Consider the following 19,752-nt stretch of genomic DNA (forward strand, 5'->3'; position numbering starts at 1 on the left):
GTCAGGTACCACCACCCTTAGAACCCTGTCAGGTACCACCACCCTTAGAACCCCGTCAGGTACCACCACCCTTAGAACCCCGTCAGGTACCACCACCCTTAGAACCCCGTCAGGTACCACCACCCTTAGAACCCCGTCAGGTACCATCACGTTGAACCGGATCAGAAACTGCAGGATTCACCTTCCTACAAAGGCCTGACCAGAACTTACTGACCCGCGTCCTACAGCTCCACCAGCTGGCAAAACCAGGGGGACTCCTGGAGATGCAGGGATTTGAGGACCGAGACCCAGTACTGATTCCGGTCCAGTCCTGGTCTGATCCGGTCCAGAGATTGTTCCCGGTCCAGTCACAGTCTGGTTCTGGTCTTGGTCTTGGTCCCAGTTCCGGTCCAGTCCAATTCTGGTCCGGTTCTGACCGTCCCGTCTCTTTAAAGGCCCTGGCGGCGGCGCTCTGCGAGGCGCGGCGACAGCATCCTGAACTGTCGGTCACCAGAGTCGTCGTCCACAAAGAAACGGAGGTTCCTCCTGATCACAAGATCAATTAGTGATGTCACTGGCAGGTGGGATTCCAGCTGAATGCTCATTGGTCGGTTGCATGGCCTCTGCCTGGCTGGCTCTGATTGGTTAAACCTGATCAGGTTTAACTAATCAGGTAGCCTGTTAAATTCTGTGGTTCCTGTACTTCTTTAGTTTCTGAGTAGAAACTGAACTCAGATTCTACTGGTTCAGCTTCAGTATGGAGCGCTCTGATTGGCTCAATCAGCTGAAAAGCCTGCAGGAGGCGCTGTACCCTCTGCTGCATGTCTGCATGATCATCAGTGACTCAGTCACCCACACTTCCTGCTGCAGTTCCCTTGATTAACACTAAATGTCCCTGCTGATAAAAAGAGAGAGAGAGAGACCAAGGAACTAAACAGCAGAAGACGACAAGATGAAAAATAATGATTTACGAAAACAATCTGTTGATGTGCTTGGTCCCTCTGTCCTCCTGTCTGTCCTCCTGTCTGTCCTCCTGTCTGTCTCTCTCACTGCTGTCTGTCTCTTTCAGGACTGAATGTTGATCCTCTGTTGCATTATGGGAGTTGTAGTTCCCAGCCAATCCCACCAAGTGGATTCTGACGCCAACTGGAGCAGAGAACTCACCACCACATGACTGCATGGCGGATGTACACACACACACACACACACACACACACACACACACACACACACACACCCTGGCGCTGTACGCTGCAGTTGGACGTTTGTCTCCAGGTGAAGCTGTGATGTATTTAAGAAGCCCCGCCCCCTCACACCCCTCAAGCCACACCCCCTGACTGTTTCAGGAAGCCTTCTGATTGGCCGACTGACTAACGTGTGCTCTTGACTGACAGTTTGAGAACCTGCTGAGAAGCTTTTATTATGAAAATCTGCCTCCTGCCCCCATCGCTTGCACAGCCAAGGCTCAGCCAGTATTTGCCCACGATGCAACAGGAAGTGCCATTGAGCTTGGAGGAAGCAGGTCTGATCCTGATGGTTGGCTCTGTTGGAGTGAACTTTGACCTCAGTCTGCTGTGGTAGACGCTCTACAGGAGTGCCCTTCAAAATAAAAGCCCTGGTTGGAGTAGGAAGCTGTTAGGATGGACTCTTATTTTGAAACTCTGCAGGAAGTCTTCAGTGGTAGACACTAGTTTCACTTGTTTTACTTTTTTCCACTTCTTGTCACATTTCTGGACCGGGTCGGTTCTGCTTGGCAGGTTCAGAACCTGAAACGATACGTTTTCGCCATCAGAACACCAGCCTGTCTCACCTGGGCCTGTTGCCATGGCAACCGATCCTGATGCATGTTATCTGGATCTGTGGTAATTGAGCCAGATTCTCACCTGGATCTATTGCCATGGTAACTGATGATACTGGGTCATCTGAACAGGAAGTGCTTCCTGTTGGATCAGTTGATCCAGGTGAACCCACCTGCTGGAACCGATCCTTCATGTTCTTTATTCTGGAAAAACTGTTATTTAAGGAACTTTGTTGACCTTTGACCTCTGACCTCATTCATTTAATTAGTCTGTGGCTCATTTCTGTATTTATGGCCTCAGACAGAGTGAACCAGCACGCCCCCTGGTGTCCGGTTTTATTTTCTCACCTTCATCACTGAACTTTATTAAAATGAAGAAACAAACAACTTTCTTCTTCTCTGGTTTATTTGTTTGATTACATCATGATGACATCAGCTTTAATAAAATCAACCTGAGATGACGTCACCATGGCGACGATCACTACGAGGCAGGGCAGGAGTCCGGCGTGACGCCCGACAGGAAGTGGGCAGAGCTGAGGTGGAGAGGGAGGTTCAGGTGAGAGCGGGCGAGCCGCAGGTTCCTCAGGCAACCTCTGAACCCGGAGCGGACGCTCAGGCAGTTCTGCTTCACGCTGGCTGGAGGAGGGAGACAGACGGGTCAGAACCAGAACCAACAGAGAGACAGACGGGTCAGAACCAGAACCAACAGAGAGACAGACGGGTCAGAACCAGAGATGCATAGTTAATTTGACAAAGTCACTTTAATCGGATTACTGATTACTTCTTAGAAAAGTAACTTAGGTAGATTACTGATTTGGCAAGTAACTAAGTTACATTAAAAGTAACTTTTTTAGTTACTTTCAGCAGCTGCTAACAACAACGCTCCACCACCTGTGAAAGTTACATTAAGCTTTGCCAAAACTTAGTTGCAAGTTATTTTATAATGGTAACATCAACAATGTGTCCCATAAGGTTGAACTGAATGAGAGATTGTTTAATGGTTACAACAGCACAAAAACAATGTTAGTAATTTGTGTGTTCCTCTGTCTGGAAAACTAAATAGGATTTTACCCCCCCTGCCCCCAGCCTCCAGGTTGTGCGTTACGGCCCTGTCTTTGCTGCCAGTGCACAGAGCTCCTCCTGTGGCTCCACAACTCAGATGTCCCGCTGCACAGATTTGTGACACTTAATATTAATAATTATAATGCCATTTACCTGCACAACATTACGGACACTTGTGGCTGTTTTCATGTTTATTGTGCTCTTCATATTAGTCTCCATGTTTGCAGTTTTAATATTTTCACAGTAAATATTTTAACTTGACATTAACAAAGATGCAGCAGGACGGATCATCTGGGAAATGATGGACAGGACAGTCTAACGAAATATCTGGATGTCAGACAAATTCTGGGGTTTTATTATGTGTCTCTGCTTATTTCCAAGCTCAAATGAGTAACTTCATGTTCAAAAACAAGCCCAAAAAACGCGACCCACGACTCATTACATTTGCAAGCGACTTTAGAAACAAAACAAGCCCAAAGCCGCTTATAATAATCGGATTTGGTGACAGAAACTCAAAATAGTTCCTGTTTTTCTAGCAACAAGACGCGCATGTCGTTTCCAGTGTTTGTTTCTGTCGCTGCTGCTGTCGCATAGAAACGGCGGTGACTCCTCAAGATGCGTAGAGAAAATAAAAGAAAATTACAAAAGAAAATTGCAACACAGAGTGAATTGGATAAGTAACTTTAATCTGATTACTGGATTTGAAATAGCAACGCATTATATTACTCGTAATACTGACATCATGGGTCAGAACCTGGTGTTCAGCAGCTGCTCTCACCTGGAACCCCGCCCAGGTAGACGGGGTTGTTGGTCTCGGCAGAGGTGGATTGTGGGTAGGGGTTAGCAGCGCTGTACTGTGTCCCGTCCACGCTCAGCGCCAGGCCGTGCTTCGTCTTTCTGGCCACCAGGTGGTGCCACCGTCCGTCACAGAGCATGGGGCCCGTGGAGCGCAGCGCCATGCGGCCGGCCCCATTGTTCACATTGAACACCACCTGAGGAGAGAGAGGGCCTCACCTGAGCCCCGTTACCATGGCTACACCTGTCTTTACCTTAGCCGCTCGGGCTCACCTGTCCGTCCACCATCTCCAGGCCGACAGCATCCACTTTGGCGCTGCTGATGCCCAGGAAGATGCCTTCTGATTGGCTAGTCCGGAACTCCAGAGACACCGCCATGTCAGCGCCGACCTTATACCCATCATGCACTGCAGGGACAAACAGAGGCTCACCTGGGCATCTCCTCAGGACCAAACCAACCCCACCACTCCTCAACAGCGTCCAACCAGAGACACCCTGGACTGTCCTCTATTGCTTGACCCAGCAGGAGAAGAAGAGCTGGAGGACTCACTGAACTCAGCGTGTCCACTGCCGTTGAAATAACTTCCTGTCTGATCCTTGGTGAAGCAGGAAGTGACATCATGCTGTGAGAACGGCTTGGACAAATCCAACATGGTACCGTTGAGACTGACAGACCGAAGACAACCTGGGAGACTGCTGCTAACCTGAGGGACAGATTGGGGGGACAGCTTCAGTCAGGTCCAACTCACTTGGTCTCCTGCTCTTGAACTCGGTAGACGTTTGCATGTTGCCTGTCTCCGGGCAGATCTCCACTCTGCTGGCTCTTGATTGGTGTAAAATGTGTATGATGTCATAAGGAGACTTACGCCAATCCTCCGGCCGTTCACACTGGCAGGTAACCCTCCGAGGAACAGCGTCCTGTCCACGTCCAGGTGGTTCCCTTTGATTGAAGCGGTGGCAGGACGGGAGCCGTCCACCGTCAGGGACACGGACCTCCGACTCACCTCAGCACTCACCTGAGAGACGGACGGACAGGGCAGGGTTCAGATCCCGGTCCAGCTCTGGACCCTGAAGATGTCCTTCTGGAGATGGACTCACAGAGTGCCAGTGTCCATCATTGACAGTGGCGGACAGGACGGAGGCAGGGCCTTTCCCCAGGTCGGCGGACAGCCTGACCCGTCCCCCTCTCAGACCGAGGACGACAAAGTCCATCTGCTTGGCGTCGGACAGGAGGAGCATGAGGCCGTCCAGAGCCCTACTTCGAACCGACAACCTCACCGATACACTGATGACCAAGAGACACAACACAGCAGAGTGGCATCAGAGAATCTGGGGACGCAACACAACCCCCTCCCCCCCACCACCATGTCATCATGGAGACCAACATCTTCCTGAAGGCACCGGGGTTGATGAGGAAGGTCATGTGACTGTGGCTCGACGAACCAAACTGCGCTGTCGACGGCAGGAAGGATATTTCCTGCTCTGCCACACACTTCAACACAAACCAATCACCAGCCTTAGATCACCGACCAATCACCACACAGCTCACATGTGCATTGCTAATAAACACTGTGCTTACTCTTAGCGCTGCAGCTGTCAGGGCGCTCAGGTGTGTGTGTGGAGTTAAAGGCAGGTGTGCAGGCATTGACTCAATGTCCGGGTTATCAGGAAGCACAGCCCCCGCTGTGCTCCGCTCCAAAAGGCAGGTGTTAAGCTCCGCCCCCTTGTACCTGACTGCAACCGATAGGTCCACAAGCCTGCAGACCAAAACCATTAGCCAATCAGAGACAGTGGGCGGCGGCTCGGTGAGAGAGAAGGACTTACGCTCCGCCCACCACCAGGTGATGGATGCAGCCCCTGAATCGCTGGGATGAAACTCGCAATCTGATTGGCAGACGGGACTCCTTCTCCGGCGGGAGCCCACCAATGAAGAGAGAGGATGGAGTCAGCCGAGAAAAGCCTCCAAACATCAGAGGCGCAGACTTCAGGTGCACATCGTCCACCTGGAGGGACAGAGACCTGGAGACAGGACAAGGTTTGTTTAGGTGGGACCATCGGGAAGCGCAGGGGATTGTTTCCATGGCAACACATACTTCCTGTTGACAGTCATAACAACTGAGTGTTCGCTTCCATCACCGAATGATCCTCCACCGGACTTCAATACTTTAACCTTCCGTGTGGCTCCACCCAAGTCCCCAACCTCCGCCTCCACACCACCTGAGACCAAGTGAAGGGACAGGAAGTACTGTGGACAGAGAGGTCAGCAGGTAACCACGGTGAATTATTGGTGCATCACATGACCTGAGTGGGTCTCACCTGTCGGTTCACTCGGTCGTCACTGAAGGCCGCCAGCAAGACTCCTGATTGGTTGTTGGAGGAGAAGGTAAAGAGAAACTCCGCCTCCTGACCAAATGATGGAGGAGCGATCTGGACGAAACCTCCAGACAGCAGAGAGACACTCCGCACCGCCTGGTGATAAACAACCGATCAAGTTATTGATCCCTGATTGGCCTGGGAGGGGACTTCTGTAAGGAACCTAATCTAACTCCAGGTAGCGTACCTTCAGAACGCAACCCTTCCGGACCCCGAATGCGTTCTTCAGCAGGTCAAAGTTCGAACGAGCAATCTCCATGTTCTTTATACAACCAACATATGCCCGGGACACCACTTGTCGCCTTGCAACCACAGAGACGGTCAGGTGAAGACAGAATAGATGTCCACATCGTCTCATGTGATCTTCAGCTAACCAACCTGATTGGTCTGGATGAAGGAAACCCTCCGATGTAGATGGGGTCGAGGTCATAGCGGTTCAGGTCTGAAGCAGTTCCTGGAGACTCGGCCTCCAACACCTCCTTCTCCAATGATTGGTCTGCCGCCATGACGGACAGGTAACCTGGACAGAGCCGGAGTCCACAGTCAGCGGGACGTCCACCTAAAGCAGTCAGCTACTGGGTTCCTGGATCTACCTTTTCGCTTGTTCCTCTGCAGGGTGACCTTGAACCAAACTCCAGTGTTGTACTTCCTGTTGGAGGTCTGGACCAGAACCCCTGAGCCCAGGTCAAACGCCAGACGGACATGACCCTCAACCAGTTCTAGAGACAGGAAGTCCCTCTGAAGGAAACAGGAAGTGAAGTTTTTGTGTGTCCCCCTCCAGAGTAAAAGCCTTTGATGTTTGTGTGTGTTGTACCGTGTTGTTGGAGGCCAGGTAAAGGAGCAGTCCACCTGGAGACAGAGTCTTAAACAGCAGGACAATGGAGGTGGATGTGGCTTTCAGAGACTTCTGGACCATAGAGAACCCCGAGCCGTCAAAGTAGAAAGATGTCTCCTCTGCTTGGGGACTGGGACACATGCAGAGGATGGAGACAGGTGAGAAGAAGCTCGGTGTTGTTAAGCACGTTGTGTTGATCTGAAGTTTACCTGCTGAAGCAGCCGCTGCACTGGCCCTCCCGACTGACGTAACTCCACAGGCCGATGTTCTGCTCATTCAGGGAAGCTTCCCCCAGGCATCCCTGAAAGGAGGACGAGTGCAGCCCTGCAGGACGCTGCCGTCACACACGCAGTTATCACCTGACAGTCCTGACACACACACACATCTGTCCACCTGCCGGAGGGCTACCTGAGTGAAAGCTCCCATTCCTCCGATGTGAATCACCGTGTTTCTGTCAATGTCCAAAACTCGCGATAATCCTGGAGAAGGGGACGTCACTGCTGGCAGAGGAGCCGACCTAGAGTCCAGTTGATGGACGGACAGAGCGGCGTGTGCCCCAAACCTGATGACATCACAGATGATATAATCAGCCAGACAGAAGGAGTCAGAATCCAGATGTGTTCAGGGGTTTTCTACCGCGTAGCATTGATTTTGGTCCATCGGTTGTTGGCAATGTCTGTTTCAGGAAACTGCAGTTGGGTTGTTCCAGAGCCCAGGTTCCACAGCAAGGAAACCTTCCCATGATGCATCTCCACTGCCAGGAAGTCTACCTGAACCAAGAACACAGCAGGTTTAGGCCGCAGAATGAATCCTGATGTGTGTGTGTGTGTGTGTATGCGGCCGTACTGTGGTGTTGCTGCCCAGGTAGAACAGCAGGTTGTTTGGACGGGAAGTCTTCAGAACCAGACTCAGAGTGTTGAAGTTGCTGGACTGAACCGGCGGTCTGTAGGATCGGACGCAGTTTCTGTCTGCCTGGACCGCCACCTTTATCTGATGACATCACAAACACATCAACTTCCTCACAACAACGCAGTGACACCTAGTGGTGGAGTTATGAACATGTTTCTCTTGCATGTTGAGGATGGTTAGCTTTGAGCCTGATGGATGAGGACCAAATGGAGAACCTCAAGGATCTTTTTCAGGAACAACAAGGTTCAGAACTGAAACGTCTGTTCGCCTCTATGCTGATGAGACTGTTGCTTACTATTGTGATAAATCTGAACATACTCTACATTTAATGCTGTCAAGTTCAACTGCTTCTTTATTTGGACAAAACAAACAGGAAGTTGTTTTCTAACAGACAGGAAGTACCATGAAGTTTACCGTCTTTTTAGCCAATCAGAGGTCAGTTTTAGTCATACAGAGTGTAACCTTCTTGATTTTATAACTGATAGGAACAAATCTGGATTTTTTGTTTTGTTGCTGTCAGTTCAGACCAGCTCTCTGAACTGGTCTGAACCGTAACCAGTCTACCAGAGTCTAGGTGTGAAGGTGTCTCAGCACTGAGGCTGCAGGTCTAAACCAGTTTAAACCAGTCTGAACCACCATAACCCAGCATAGACCAGCAAAAACCAGTCCGTACCGACGCTGCCTGTCTTCTGGCCTGATCGATCAGTTCTCTGATGTCAGAAAGATTCCTGCTCAGGGTTTCTCCCAGCATGCTCAGAGGCTTCAGTCTCTCCAACAGCTGCTTTGTGCGATGCTCCGCCTCCTCCAGCCTGCGTTGTACCTCATTGGCTGAGCAAACAGGAAGCAGGAAGTGTTATCGCCCTGCTCAGTTTTGCGTTTTGAACCTGGTCGTCGGCGTCTCACCTGTAGCCTGGGCCCGACCCATCAGGCCGCTGGTCTCCCTCACTGTGATGTGGGTCTTTTCCACCACAGAAGAAGAGTTCTGCAGCTGCAGCCAGAGTCCCTGCAGCCTCAGCAGCACCCCCTGCAGCCCCAAGTGAGCCTGTTCAGCCTGGAGCTGAGCCAGCCTGGAGGAACCTGCAGCAGACGGTCGGTCTCCATCACCACCACCATCATCTTCATCACCACCATCTTCATCACCACCGTCATCTTCATCATCATCATCATCTTCACCACCACCATCATCATCATCATGATCATCATCATCCAATCACCACTCAGAACTATCACCAGGTGACTCACCAGGAGGAAGCTGCTGCAGCTCTCTGATTGGATGATGGAGCAGACGGCTGCAGTTCTCCATGCCATCTCTGGCCAGTTGCAATTTGGTGGTTACCATGGAAACATTGGCCTGCAGTACTGAGGACAGGAAGACATTTTGATGAGCTGCTGATGTTTTCTGACAGTGTCTAGAAAGGATGGGATCAGTTTAACCAATGACCAGAATCAGTCAGAATCTGAGAAGAACCAGTCAGAACCAATCAGAACCCAGTCAGAACCAGGTCCAGTTCCCAACACACCTTCAGCCGTGGCGTTGAACTGCCAACTCTCCTCTAGGACCCTGGAGGCCACGTTCAGCCTGGCTCCGCCCTCCTCTGCCAGCGTCTGCTCTGATTGGCCGGTCTGAAACACAGAGTGGTCAGGTGAAACGGCTCCTCCATCGCCTGGAGCTCTGCTGCTGAGACCAGTACCAGGTGGAGGGCGAGCGAGGCAGCGATCAGGCCTGATCCAGCTTCCTGGTGAGCGGAGCCAACCCGCTGGATGACGTCATCATCCAGGAGAGCCCAGGGGGCGGGGCTTTGGGACCCGTTGACCACTGACATCATGGAGCTGAATGACAAAATGTTTTAATGAAGAAATTCTCACACACACACGCACGCATACACACACACACCCATCACCTATGCAGCGAGTGGGCGTGGCTCTGCAGCTGGTGGGCGTGGCCTTCGGCTCGGTGAACGTTTTCCAGAGCGCTGCTGGTTTTCAGGCCGACCAGCAAAACTTCTACGTGTTTCCTGAGCGCCGGACGCAGCTGGTCCAGCTGGCTGGCCAGCAGCTCCACCTGCTGGACAGGTAGAGGCAGTACATCAGTCACCACCGCCACCGGCTGCTGGTCACCTGGTGGGCGGGGCGTCTTACCGCGCTGCGGTTGGTCAGTTGGGCGCTCAGACTGACGGCGTCCTTCTGCATCGTCTGGCCATCCTCCATCAGCCTGTGAACTGCCACCAACGCAGAACCCAGGTTCTGCCGGGCCGCCTGGCCCACACAGAACCAGAACCAGTTCACTTGACTGCTGGGCGAAGGTCACATGACCCACCTGTCTGCTGCTGGGGCTCACCTGAAGGTGGCGCTGCAGAGCACCTGCAGCATCGAGGAGCTTCTCTGTTTCTGAGTTTCGCTCCGCCGCCTCGCCAAGAGGAGCCCGCGCATGCTGCAGCGTTGTCATGGCGACGCCAAGGGAGTTGCTGAGGGCGTGGAGCCTGTCTTTACCTGGAGTCCACCTGGACATTAAGTCCATCTGCAGCAAGCGGAGCAGAGCCTCGGAGAGGCTGCAGACACAGAGACACTCATACAGCTCTGATTGGTTTAAACCCAAGGGGCGGAGCCACGACACCCACCTGAGCTCCTGATTGACTGCCGACCCGGCCGCTGTCAGGTTGACTCCTCTGATGCGCTGTAGCCTGACCTCTGCTTCCTCTAGACGGACGGCGCCGTCCTCAGTCAGCTCACCGTCATTGGTCTGGTTCAGAAGCCCCACCCCCTTCTGCAGCACTGAACCAATCAGATCGCTGGTATTAGACTGCTGAGGAGTGAATACTTCCTGACTCCGGACAACTGGCACCCAGGTGAGGGTGACGAGGTAAAAGATTTCTACTGATTATTATTATTATTACTGCTAATAATAATTATTATTGTTATTATTATTTATTAATTGTGTTTTTTGGGGGGTTTTTTATTTCTGGCCCCACGGTCGTTCTTTACCCTGAATCTCGTCTTGCAGGCTGCTGACTCTCTGCAGCAGCAGCTCACTGAGGGACCAGCTGTTGTTGATGGAGATGAGAAAACCCCTGAGACTCCCAGACAGACGTGTCACCTGACCAATCAGAACACAGAGCACCATCATCACCTGACCCCTGACCTTTCATGTCTAGAAGTTAACCTGATCTGCCTAACATAGGGCTTCCTCCTGCTGGTGGTCATAATGTTCTGGCTGGTTGTCTCCAGGGTGGTGAGGTGTGTCTACCTGCTGCTGCAAAGCGCTGAGGTCAAAGGTCAGGTGATACAAGTCCTCATCCAGTCTGGACAGGTGAGATGCCCCAGTTCTGTTTGGAGAAACGCTCACCTGGACACAGCAGGACACAGCAGGACACGCTTCAGTCCATCAGAGACTCGGCTCGACTCAAACCACTCCTGGAACCCGAATCTTAAACATTTAGACCTGGTCGGTGTTTACCTTGAAGTCTTTGGTCCGGTTCTCCAGCAGCACCAGCTGGTGGTACGGCGCCATGGCGACAGCACTCAGGTTGACAGACAGGATGCGGTCGTTAAGGCGGTCCAGGTCGTCAAGGAGAACGGCGCTGCAGCCATCGATACACGCTGGTGAGAGGAGACGCAGCTGGAACCTCAGCGCTGACACCTGTGTGACACCTGTGTGTGTGTGTGTGTTGGGGCCTGTTACTCACACACACACTGCTCTTGGTGTAGGACGTGGCGCTCCCCACACTGGTCACATGACTGACCTCTGACCCCAGGCTTGCACTGGCAGTGTCCTGTGAGGTCATCACACACCTGATGGAGGGAGCCCCACCCACTGCAGCCGCACGGCAGACAGAGCCCGCCTGGCACAGTGGGGTTACCATGGTAACCAGGAGAGCACCTGCAGGAAGGAGAGGCCTGTGACATCACAGTAGGTGAGTCATATCCTCAGCAGGCGTAAAGACTCACCTCTCACAGCGTCTGCCTTCATATCCTGTCAGACAGGAAGTGCAGCGGAAACCTCCAGCGGCTGACACACAGGAGGGACTGAAACTAGAGAAAAGACTCATTAGGACTTGGAGTAAAGGACTCAGGTATGCATGTCCAGTGAACGGTGCAGTTTACCTGTTGACAACTAGGGGGCAGGCACACGGAGAGCAGTCACTGATGGAACCACTGACGTTTCCATAGTAACCCGGTGAGCAGACCTCGCATTGGCGCCCGCTGGTGTGATGCTGACAATCCTGAAAATTTACTGTTTCATCACCAGGAGGCGCTCTTTCTGAAAGACTTGTGTTCACCCCAAGTCAACCTGAACTCGGACGTTACCTGACAGTCTCCTGTCTCCGGGTCACAGGTTGCACTGTGGTTGTTGCAGCGACATGGAAGACATGGACGCACCGTCATGGTCTTCAGACTCTGAGCAGGAAGTTCTGACTGAGGCTGGCGGAAGAAACCCGCCGAACAGACCTGCAGAAAAACGAGTCACAGACAGACGGGTCAGGAAAAAGAACTGTTCTGACCCAGACGAGTTCTCTCAGTTAGCTTCATCTAAACCTTCATGATGGACTTTGGACCCACTAGGAACCAGATCATTTAAAGAACCGCCTACTTTAATTTTTGACATAATGACTCTACTTGGTAAACGGACCAGGACCAACAAGAGCGCCACGGATTCCTTTAAAAATAAAACACTTCATATAAACTAGAATGCTGTCATATCGGATGTTCTGAACATAGATCAGGATTACCATCAGGGATTTCTGGCACCAGGCTTGTTTCATTTGAGCCGGTTCTTTCTGGAAGTTATGATGGTTCTTCATAATGTCACAACAGAAACCTCATTAAAAATGTTTGATTTAACCAATCAGATCTTTGACATCATTGTCAAATGTTTGAGGAGCTGGTGTATGTAAACTTCTGAGTTGTGGTGAACCCAGGAACCAATCAGCCTCATTGACGACAGGAAGGATGACACGCTGATGACACCCTGCTGTTTTTATCCAAATTCAGTTGTTTTAAGCGAACAAACTTGATTTTTCTCTAGTTTTTATCTGGAATCATTATTTCTGGTCTGAAAACAGATCCCTAGGGTCTCCTTCTGAAGCTGTGACAGGACTTGGTCGGGTTCTGATGGAGTTCTGAGGCGTATCAATAATGATTACCTGACAGGACCGGCCGCTGTATCCCAGTGGACAAAGACACGACTCGATCAGTCTGGCCTTTTCCTGAGAGGAATCTGACTCAGCCCTCACAGCCGCCTCCATGGTGACGTTAGAAATCCTTCAGGAAAGAAAAGAAAAGTGATGTCAGAGCATATGTGTGTGTGTGTGTGTGTGTGTGTGTGTGTGTGTGTGTGTTGGTTTACCTGCTCTGCTGGAGCCCGGTTCCATATGAGGCCTTTATGAGGACGTCCTGGACCTTACTGAGGATGGACATAAAGTCCACCCGGGTCACTGCCCTCTGAGAGACCGAGTTGAAATATTTCCATGTGTGCTGTGAAACAGAACCAATAAGAACCAGAACCGGTCAGAACCAATACTGGTCACAACCAGAACCAGCCACCTCCTGTGTTGTTCTGAAACTGATGTTACCCAGGATGCCTTGCTGCCCTACCTCCGTCAGCCTGATGTCGTGCTGAGTGACGATGCCATTGCTAGGGGCAACAACGTCAGTGAATATGGTGTGCTTCCTCAGGATCCCGCCCCTCATGAGCACCTGAGGCTCCTGATTGGACAGTCCTGAGCCGTCCTCAGCGTAGAAAGTGATGATGTAAGAGAGCAGGCCGCCGTACGACATCAGCTGCACAGAAACAGGTGGGTACTTCAGCCAGTACACAGAAACGGGCAGGTAACTTCAGCCAGTTCAAAGTAACCAGATCAGAAACAGACAGGTTACTGTACCTGGTTCCCTTCAGCCTGGTGGGGAAGCCTCCAGTAGAGGGGGCCAGCGAGTCCACTGCTGTTTAACTGGCGAGTGTCAAGCAGCATGTCGCCGCCCTGCTGGTAGACTCCAGATACTACACTCTGCTGACTGGACAGGCTGACCAATGACAGAACAGGACCCAGACCTACCTGCATGGAGGAGACATGATAGTTGTAGTTCATCTGTGGACTGCAGAAATAATAACTAATAATAATACGTATTATTATTATTATTATAGATTGGTGCAGTATTGAACCAATATTGATCTGGTATTGGTGCAATACTCACAGGGACTCGGGTCAGCCCTCCCTGCTCCTCACAGTCTTTGCTGAGTCCAGAACAGAAACAGTCAAAACATCCGTTGGGGTTCTGGTCGGACAGAGCGAACCAGCCGGAAACACACTCTTCACAGCGCCGACCCGACACGCTGGCCTGGACAGACATCAAACAGGAAGTTTGATGTCTGTGTCCAGGTGTGCCAGTCTGGACTGGCACACCAGACAAGGTCTGACTGGTTGTATCACCTGACCTGGAGCCGGTTCTGGTTCTTACCTTGCACACACACTCTCCAGTCCATCCGCACTCACACACGCCAAGCGTTTTATTGCAGTACGTCTCGTTGGTTCCTGCCAAGTCGCAGTCGCATGCTGAGCATGCTGGGTAACCATAGTAACCAGGTGCACAGCGGTCACATGACCTGCCAGAGAAGCCGTCCCTGCAGGGACACTGTCCACTGAGCAGGTGGCACCGGGAGGCGGAGCTTCCTGCTGCGCTGCAACTGCACGGCTGCAGGGACACAGAAGGTTACGGCTGCTCACCTGTCACAGGTGTGTGTGTGTGTGTGTGTGTGTTTGAGTTTACCTTGCACCCTGTGCTGGGGTCGTGACCCCAGTATCCTGTCTCACACCTGTCACAGCTGTCTCCCTCCGTGTTGGGGGGGCAGATGCACTCTCCGCTGTCGGGGTCACAGTTTCCCCCGGTGTGATCACAGATGCATTCTGGGAAGTCAGAAAGCGACCAATGAGACAGCAGAACGGCGACCACTTGCTGAAATGGCGTCACACCTCTCACCTGTGCAGTTTCTGCTATGGTAACCGTAGTAACCACGACTACAACGATCACATTTGTCTCCAGCTACGCCCTCGGTGCAGTGGCACCGTCCATCCTGGTCACATGACTCAGAGACAGATCCTGATTGGATGCAGCCGCAGGGCAGACAGCCCCGCCCACTCTGCAGCCCGAAGAACCCCAACTGAGAAAGGAGCAGAGTATTTAGTGTGTGTGTGTGTGTGTGTGTGTGTGTGTGTGTGTGTGTGTGTTACCTGGCAGCGGTCACAGGTGCGTCCCGTCACATTCTCTTGGCACACACACTGACCTGTTGTGATGTCACAAACACTGGAGGAAGAGCCATTGACATCACAGCCGCAGTCTGGAAGAACAAGCCCCGCCCACTGTCAGCGATGTCACACATAGCCCCTCCCCCCTCCAGCCTGTCAGACAGAACTGAGGGAATAGACACCTTTGCAGTCCTTGGTGATGACTGCGTCGCCATAGTAACCAGGACGGCATGCCTCGCAGTGTTTTCCTGCTGTGTTGCCAAGGCAACGCAGACACTCCCCGGTCACGGCGTCGCAGTAACCAGCCTCGCTCATGTTAACGTTACTGTTACATTCACAGCTAACACAGGCCCCGCCCACCACCTGCGGGTTACCGTAGAAACCACTGGCACACCTGGACACGAGCAAAGGACAATCAGGAAGTCTTTCTGACGGATTAGCCGTTGCACCTGGGAACACATGAGATCCTCACCTCTCACAGTTTGACCCCGCATAGCCGGGCTGGCACCGGTCACATGACACCTGACCTGACGGCTCCACCACACAGGTAGGACTGAAACTGGAGAGCACAGGTAAGAACGGAGGAGATAGGTGAGACGGTCTCCTTCAGGTGGGACTCACCTGTTGGATGGCTCTGTTAGAGGACACGGACAGAGTCGGCAGTCGCCGTTGGTCGGGTCTCTATAGAAACCAGGAAGGCAGAGTTCACAGTGGGGGCCGGTGGTGTTGTGGCTGCAGCCCTGAGGCGGACAGGTCAAAGGTCAGCTGGCTGCAGGTGGGGCTTGGGTGCTGCTGATTGGTCCAGACTCACCTGACAGACTCCAGTAATGTCACAGTGGGTGGAGCGGCTACTGCACTCACACTGCATGCAGTACCCTCCGAACAGAACCGCTCCGACCCGGTAGAACCCAGGGAGGCACGACTGGAACACACAAGCCAGGTTAGTCTGGTCCGGACCAGAACCAGGACAAGAACTGGAAGATCAGAAACCTGCTGACCTCACAGGAGGTTCCGCTGTAACCAGCTGGACATTCACATGTCTCCACGGCGACCGCCCGAACTCCAGAACCTGAGCCAGAACTGGCGACATCCAAAGAGACCGAACCGAGCCTGGAGAGCAGAACCAGACGAGATGGACAGGGTTTGTCCTGAGGGATCCAGCAGAACCACCTCCAGACCCGTCAGAGGTGGTTGGAACCCATCAGAACCAGTCAGAACCATCAGAACCAGTCAGAACCATCAGAACTGGTCCTCACCGTATCGGTCCCTCAGTGGAAGTGTTCAGATGGACCCGGACGTACAGGCGGGTCAGGTCTGTCAGAACCAGCAGCAGGTCGTGTCGTGTTACTGGGCCTCCGGTTCGGTTGTCTACAAACCGGTCCGGGTAAATCTCCATGGCAACGGGTTGCTCTGCCAGTGGCAAGAGGAAGAGGAGCAGAGGAGGCGAGAGACGAAGAGTCCGGCCGTTACCCTGGAAACAAGGCAACCAATCGTTACTGGTTAGTCTCCAGGTGTGGAGCCGGGCTCTAGCTCACCTGCATGATGACATCAGAGAGGACAGTTAGGGTCTGGTCCCGGTTGTCTGGGGCGACGTCATAAACCACGGAGAAGACAAGCTGTCCCCCGAAGGACACCAGCTGCAGACAGCAGACATTCAGAGGACATGGCCACCAGAACCATTGGCGGGTTGGACCTAGCTCACCTTGTTGCCAAGGAAATGGCGGGGCGCCCCCCACACCAGCCTGTGTTTGTGTGCGACGGTGGAGGATGCATTGCTGGGGATGCCAAGGTCATTTCCATGGACACCCAGAGCAGCTTGGACGGGGTCAGAAGGTTGGAGGACAGCGTCTGAAAGAACCACCTGGACAGAGAAACCTCTGTGTTTGCCAAGGTGAGACGGGTCAGACCTGGGCACAGGTGAGGTGCATTACCTGCGTGACAGACCAATCAGAACTCTGACAGATGTCAGAAACACCAAAGCAGAAGCAGTCGGTGCAGCCCAGAGGGTTCTGCTGCTGCAGGTCGTAAAAACCCGGTTTGCACTGATCACAGTGGACCCCCAACACGTTCACCTGATGAGCAACCGTAGGTCACAAGATCATGAGGTCATGACGTCACAAGGTCACGAGAGTCCTCAGACCGCTGCTGGAGATCAGGGCTTACCTTGCAGGTGCAGGAGCTGCACGGGTCGCTGTTGGTGCTTCCTGCCAGGTTGCACTCACAGCGAGCGCAGGCAGGAAAGTCCCTGAACCCAAATGCACAGCGGTCACAGTGCCGACCCGAGAACCCGTCCTTACACTGGCACTGACCCACGGACAAACCTGGACACATGGACCACCGCCATCAGAGCCCCTGCAGGGCTCCACCGCTGGAAGTTGGGTCAAGCATCAGGACCGGTTGGAGGAACCTACCTGGTTCTGTGTCGTCTTTGTGGCAAACCGATGATCTGGATCCTCTCAGGTCACAGCTGCACTCCACACAGGGCAAATCAGAGTACGGAGATGCCTGCACACATTATGACCACCAAACCATTAACAGAACCATCAGAACCACTGGAAGCACCGACCCAATGGCCTCAGCACCGCCGGTACCTCGGCCGGTCTGTAGTATCCGTCCCTGCAACTCTCACAGTTGGTCCCGATAGTGTTTTGCTGGCAGTCGATACAGACTCCGCCCCCCCGGCGGACGCCGTGACGGTTTAGACTGAGGCCGAGGTCAGAGATGGTCTGGTTGTAGAAACAGTCACTGGCTTTGTTGTGACAGTTACACTCTTGAGAGAGACAGGTAGGGACAAATAGAGACAAAGACTGTAATCGTCCTTAATGATGAATCTTCTGCAGTCTTTTAAGGTGTCTCACTTTCACAGGTGTTTCCTTCAGAGAGGGTTCCTGGTTGCCATGGCAGCTGATGGTAACCGGGGCAACACTCGTTACAGTTTTCCCCACAGGTGTTGTGCTCACACACACACTTCAGTTTCTGTGAAAACACAGACAGAGGATTTGAGTTGACCTGTCTGACAATGTCCAGGTGGGATCTGAGCAGTTGTAGGTGTGCCGTTACCTTGGTAACTGGGTCCAGCGGGCAGCTCTGGGCGTGTCCGTAGCAGATGCACATCCCACCTACGGAAATGTCCTTGATGGAATAATAATACTGGGAAGAGAGCAGACAGGTGAGACCAGAGCCGCTTCCTGTGCTGCCGGTCAGACCGCTGCCCACCTTACCCTCCGAGTCACGATGGGGTCGACGTCCCGCGGGTCGTGAACGCTCAGTGTCATCAGATCAGCATTCAGCGTTCTGATTCTCTGAAGCCTCACTCTGATGTAACGAGCCGATGTAAAGTTCAAGAGGTCAGGGGTCAAATCATCTGCTCCAGGACGCCCGTTAATCAGAGAGGTGTGGATCTGTGAGACAGGTAGAGGGACAGGTAGAGGGACACGTAGAGGGACAGATAGAGACAGACAGGAAGACAGCTTGTCTCACCTCTCCGTGCTCCAGCGGGTTCAGTCTGGAGTAGTAGGATGTACAGATGACCTCGGTGTCGCTCCTGTAGGTTGGCGGTCCAAATCTCGGTGTGATGTTGTAGCGATGCAAACACTCCGAGTCACTGATGGCGTAGTACTGCCAGGGGTCAAAGGTCACACCATCCAGAGAGCGTTCAAGGATCCAGTTACCTGACAGGTGTTCATAGATGAGCAGGTAAACGGACAGGAGGACAGACAGGTGAACAGTCGACAGGTGCTTCTCTCACCTGGTCGTGGAGAATTGGCTGCTTTGATGATGATGTAAGCAACCTGAAATATCTGAACAGGTAAACAAAGTCACATGACCTGAGGAGGAATCAGGTTACCATGGCACCTGAGCTCTGGAGCCCTGAGCAGCATTAATATTTCAATGCTAAAGTTATGATGCTAATCTGTTAATGCTAACATCTCAATGCTAACATCTGAATGCCAACATCTCAATACTATCATTTCCATGCTAAGCTCAGGTAATCTCAGTGCATTTCAAAAAGCAGCATTAGTAAAAACTCTGAGTTAGAAAATTCTGATTTTAGAGAATCTGGCTTTCACGTTCCTGGCAGAGATGAAGGCTAACTGAGGCCCAGGTTACCATGGTGATTGGATACCTGTGTGGAGGTTTTGCGGTTCTTGTTCTGACCTGGTTCAGATCCAGGGTGATGGTGATCCAGTGAAACTGACGACCGTTCTTGATGCTCGGACTCTGCCACCACTGATTGGTTCCATCAATAGCGTTTATGATTGGATGACGCTCTGCAAACAGAGGAGGGGGTGTTACTTCCTGTCAGCTTAGGCCCCACCCACTGGGTCCAGCCCAGTTGAACTAGACCTGGAGGTTCTGGTGGTTCTTACCTTTAGCAAGGACAGAGTTGGCGTCACATCTGGGGCAGTGCGGGTTCTTGATTCTGCGACCCGGAACGTGTTCCACCAGCTTGCAGTAAACCTCTGGTTCTGGGTCACCACAGGTGGCGTTGCTGCTGATCTCTGCATTATTGGCCAGGTTGAAGATGGCCGGGAACAGGCCTGGACCGCAGAACCAGAACTATTAGGAGCCGTTAGCCCTTAGGAGGGATGGACCACAGAGGACCATCTGACCCCAGAGGACCATGTGACCCCAGAGGACCATGTGACCCCAGAGGACCATCTGACCTTATCCATGTGACCTCAGAGGACCATGTGACCCCAGAGGACCATCTGACCTTATCCATGTGACCTCAGAGGACCATGTGACCCCAGAGGACCATG

The 19,752-nt window shown here is 52.5% G+C and overlaps 2 protein-coding genes across 23 annotated transcripts in view; one reads left to right on the forward strand and one right to left on the reverse strand.

Annotated features, from left to right (window-relative positions):
* LOC103154865 (protein 4.1-like) overlaps positions 1-2,162 on the forward strand; it is a 19,328-nt gene extending 17,166 nt beyond the window's left edge. For 10 of the 18 annotated variants that reach the window (XM_016663108.1, XM_016663102.1, XM_016663095.1 and 7 more), the window contains 2 exons: positions 435-560; positions 1,049-2,162. In XM_016663108.1, the coding sequence (XP_016518594.1) occupies positions 435-545 (111 nt within the window). In that variant the 3' untranslated portion in view covers positions 546-560; positions 1,049-2,162. Of the gene's footprint in view, positions 1-5; positions 135-434; positions 561-1,048 lie in introns of those variants that run through there. The other 8 variants (XR_001659293.1, XR_001659292.1, XR_001659296.1 and 5 more) reach the window with 4 other exon arrangements.
* Positions 120-19,752, reverse strand: part of lama1 (laminin, alpha 1) — a 24,127-nt gene continuing 4,494 nt past the window's right edge. The window contains exons 2-64 of one of the 5 annotated variants that reach the window (XM_016663090.1): positions 19,360-19,530; positions 19,148-19,260; positions 18,738-18,789; positions 18,470-18,660; positions 18,211-18,390; positions 18,050-18,139; positions 17,848-17,965; positions 17,581-17,759; positions 17,401-17,494; positions 17,153-17,310; positions 16,921-17,061; positions 16,692-16,850; positions 16,525-16,626; positions 16,246-16,460; positions 15,988-16,099; positions 15,801-15,911; positions 15,611-15,729; positions 15,462-15,548; positions 15,172-15,383; positions 14,975-15,081; positions 14,724-14,904; positions 14,514-14,650; positions 14,205-14,438; positions 13,941-14,084; positions 13,631-13,801; positions 13,344-13,529; positions 13,096-13,223; positions 12,893-13,010; positions 12,057-12,197; positions 11,853-11,971; positions 11,697-11,780; positions 11,435-11,628; positions 11,206-11,348; positions 10,996-11,094; positions 10,734-10,845; positions 10,370-10,523; positions 10,090-10,300; positions 9,891-10,007; positions 9,653-9,816; positions 9,443-9,581; positions 9,272-9,374; positions 8,994-9,110; positions 8,655-8,828; positions 8,425-8,579; positions 7,689-7,832; positions 7,479-7,612; positions 7,251-7,404; positions 7,052-7,176; positions 6,822-6,972; positions 6,601-6,745; positions 6,386-6,527; positions 6,195-6,309; positions 5,951-6,103; positions 5,728-5,879; positions 5,459-5,653; positions 5,214-5,391; positions 5,020-5,126; positions 4,733-4,919; positions 4,501-4,650; positions 4,185-4,338; positions 3,908-4,041; positions 3,618-3,831; positions 2,169-2,413 (exon numbers count right to left, since the gene is read on the reverse strand). In XM_016663090.1, the coding sequence (XP_016518576.1) occupies positions 2,259-2,413; positions 3,618-3,831; positions 3,908-4,041; positions 4,185-4,338; positions 4,501-4,650; positions 4,733-4,919; positions 5,020-5,126; positions 5,214-5,391; positions 5,459-5,653; positions 5,728-5,879; positions 5,951-6,103; positions 6,195-6,309; positions 6,386-6,527; positions 6,601-6,745; positions 6,822-6,972; positions 7,052-7,176; positions 7,251-7,404; positions 7,479-7,612; positions 7,689-7,832; positions 8,425-8,579; positions 8,655-8,828; positions 8,994-9,110; positions 9,272-9,374; positions 9,443-9,581; positions 9,653-9,816; positions 9,891-10,007; positions 10,090-10,300; positions 10,370-10,523; positions 10,734-10,845; positions 10,996-11,094; positions 11,206-11,348; positions 11,435-11,628; positions 11,697-11,780; positions 11,853-11,971; positions 12,057-12,197; positions 12,893-13,010; positions 13,096-13,223; positions 13,344-13,529; positions 13,631-13,801; positions 13,941-14,084; positions 14,205-14,438; positions 14,514-14,650; positions 14,724-14,904; positions 14,975-15,081; positions 15,172-15,383; positions 15,462-15,548; positions 15,611-15,729; positions 15,801-15,911; positions 15,988-16,099; positions 16,246-16,460; positions 16,525-16,626; positions 16,692-16,850; positions 16,921-17,061; positions 17,153-17,310; positions 17,401-17,494; positions 17,581-17,759; positions 17,848-17,965; positions 18,050-18,139; positions 18,211-18,390; positions 18,470-18,660; positions 18,738-18,789; positions 19,148-19,260; positions 19,360-19,530 (9,125 nt within the window). In that variant the 3' untranslated portion in view covers positions 2,169-2,258. Of the gene's footprint in view, positions 196-2,168; positions 2,414-3,617; positions 3,832-3,907; positions 4,042-4,184; positions 4,339-4,447; positions 4,452-4,500; positions 4,651-4,732; positions 4,920-5,019; positions 5,127-5,213; positions 5,392-5,458; positions 5,654-5,727; positions 5,880-5,950; positions 6,104-6,194; positions 6,310-6,385; positions 6,528-6,600; positions 6,746-6,821; positions 6,973-7,051; positions 7,177-7,250; positions 7,405-7,478; positions 7,613-7,688; positions 7,833-8,424; positions 8,580-8,654; positions 8,829-8,993; positions 9,111-9,271; positions 9,375-9,442; positions 9,582-9,652; positions 9,817-9,890; positions 10,008-10,089; positions 10,301-10,369; positions 10,524-10,733; positions 10,846-10,995; positions 11,095-11,205; positions 11,349-11,434; positions 11,629-11,696; positions 11,781-11,852; positions 11,972-12,056; positions 12,198-12,892; positions 13,011-13,095; positions 13,224-13,343; positions 13,530-13,630; positions 13,802-13,936; positions 14,085-14,204; positions 14,439-14,513; positions 14,651-14,723; positions 14,905-14,974; positions 15,082-15,171; positions 15,384-15,461; positions 15,549-15,610; positions 15,730-15,800; positions 15,912-15,987; positions 16,100-16,245; positions 16,461-16,524; positions 16,627-16,691; positions 16,851-16,920; positions 17,062-17,152; positions 17,311-17,400; positions 17,495-17,580; positions 17,760-17,847; positions 17,966-18,049; positions 18,140-18,210; positions 18,391-18,469; positions 18,661-18,737; positions 18,790-19,147; positions 19,261-19,359; positions 19,531-19,752 lie in introns of those variants that run through there. The other 4 variants (XM_016663091.1, XM_016663089.1, XM_016663092.1 and 1 more) reach the window with 4 other exon arrangements.

Source organism: Poecilia formosa, unplaced genomic scaffold (assembly GCF_000485575.1).
Source record: "Poecilia formosa unplaced genomic scaffold, Poecilia_formosa-5.1.2 Scaffold404, whole genome shotgun sequence".
NCBI lineage: Eukaryota > Metazoa > Chordata > Actinopteri > Cyprinodontiformes > Poeciliidae > Poecilia > Poecilia formosa.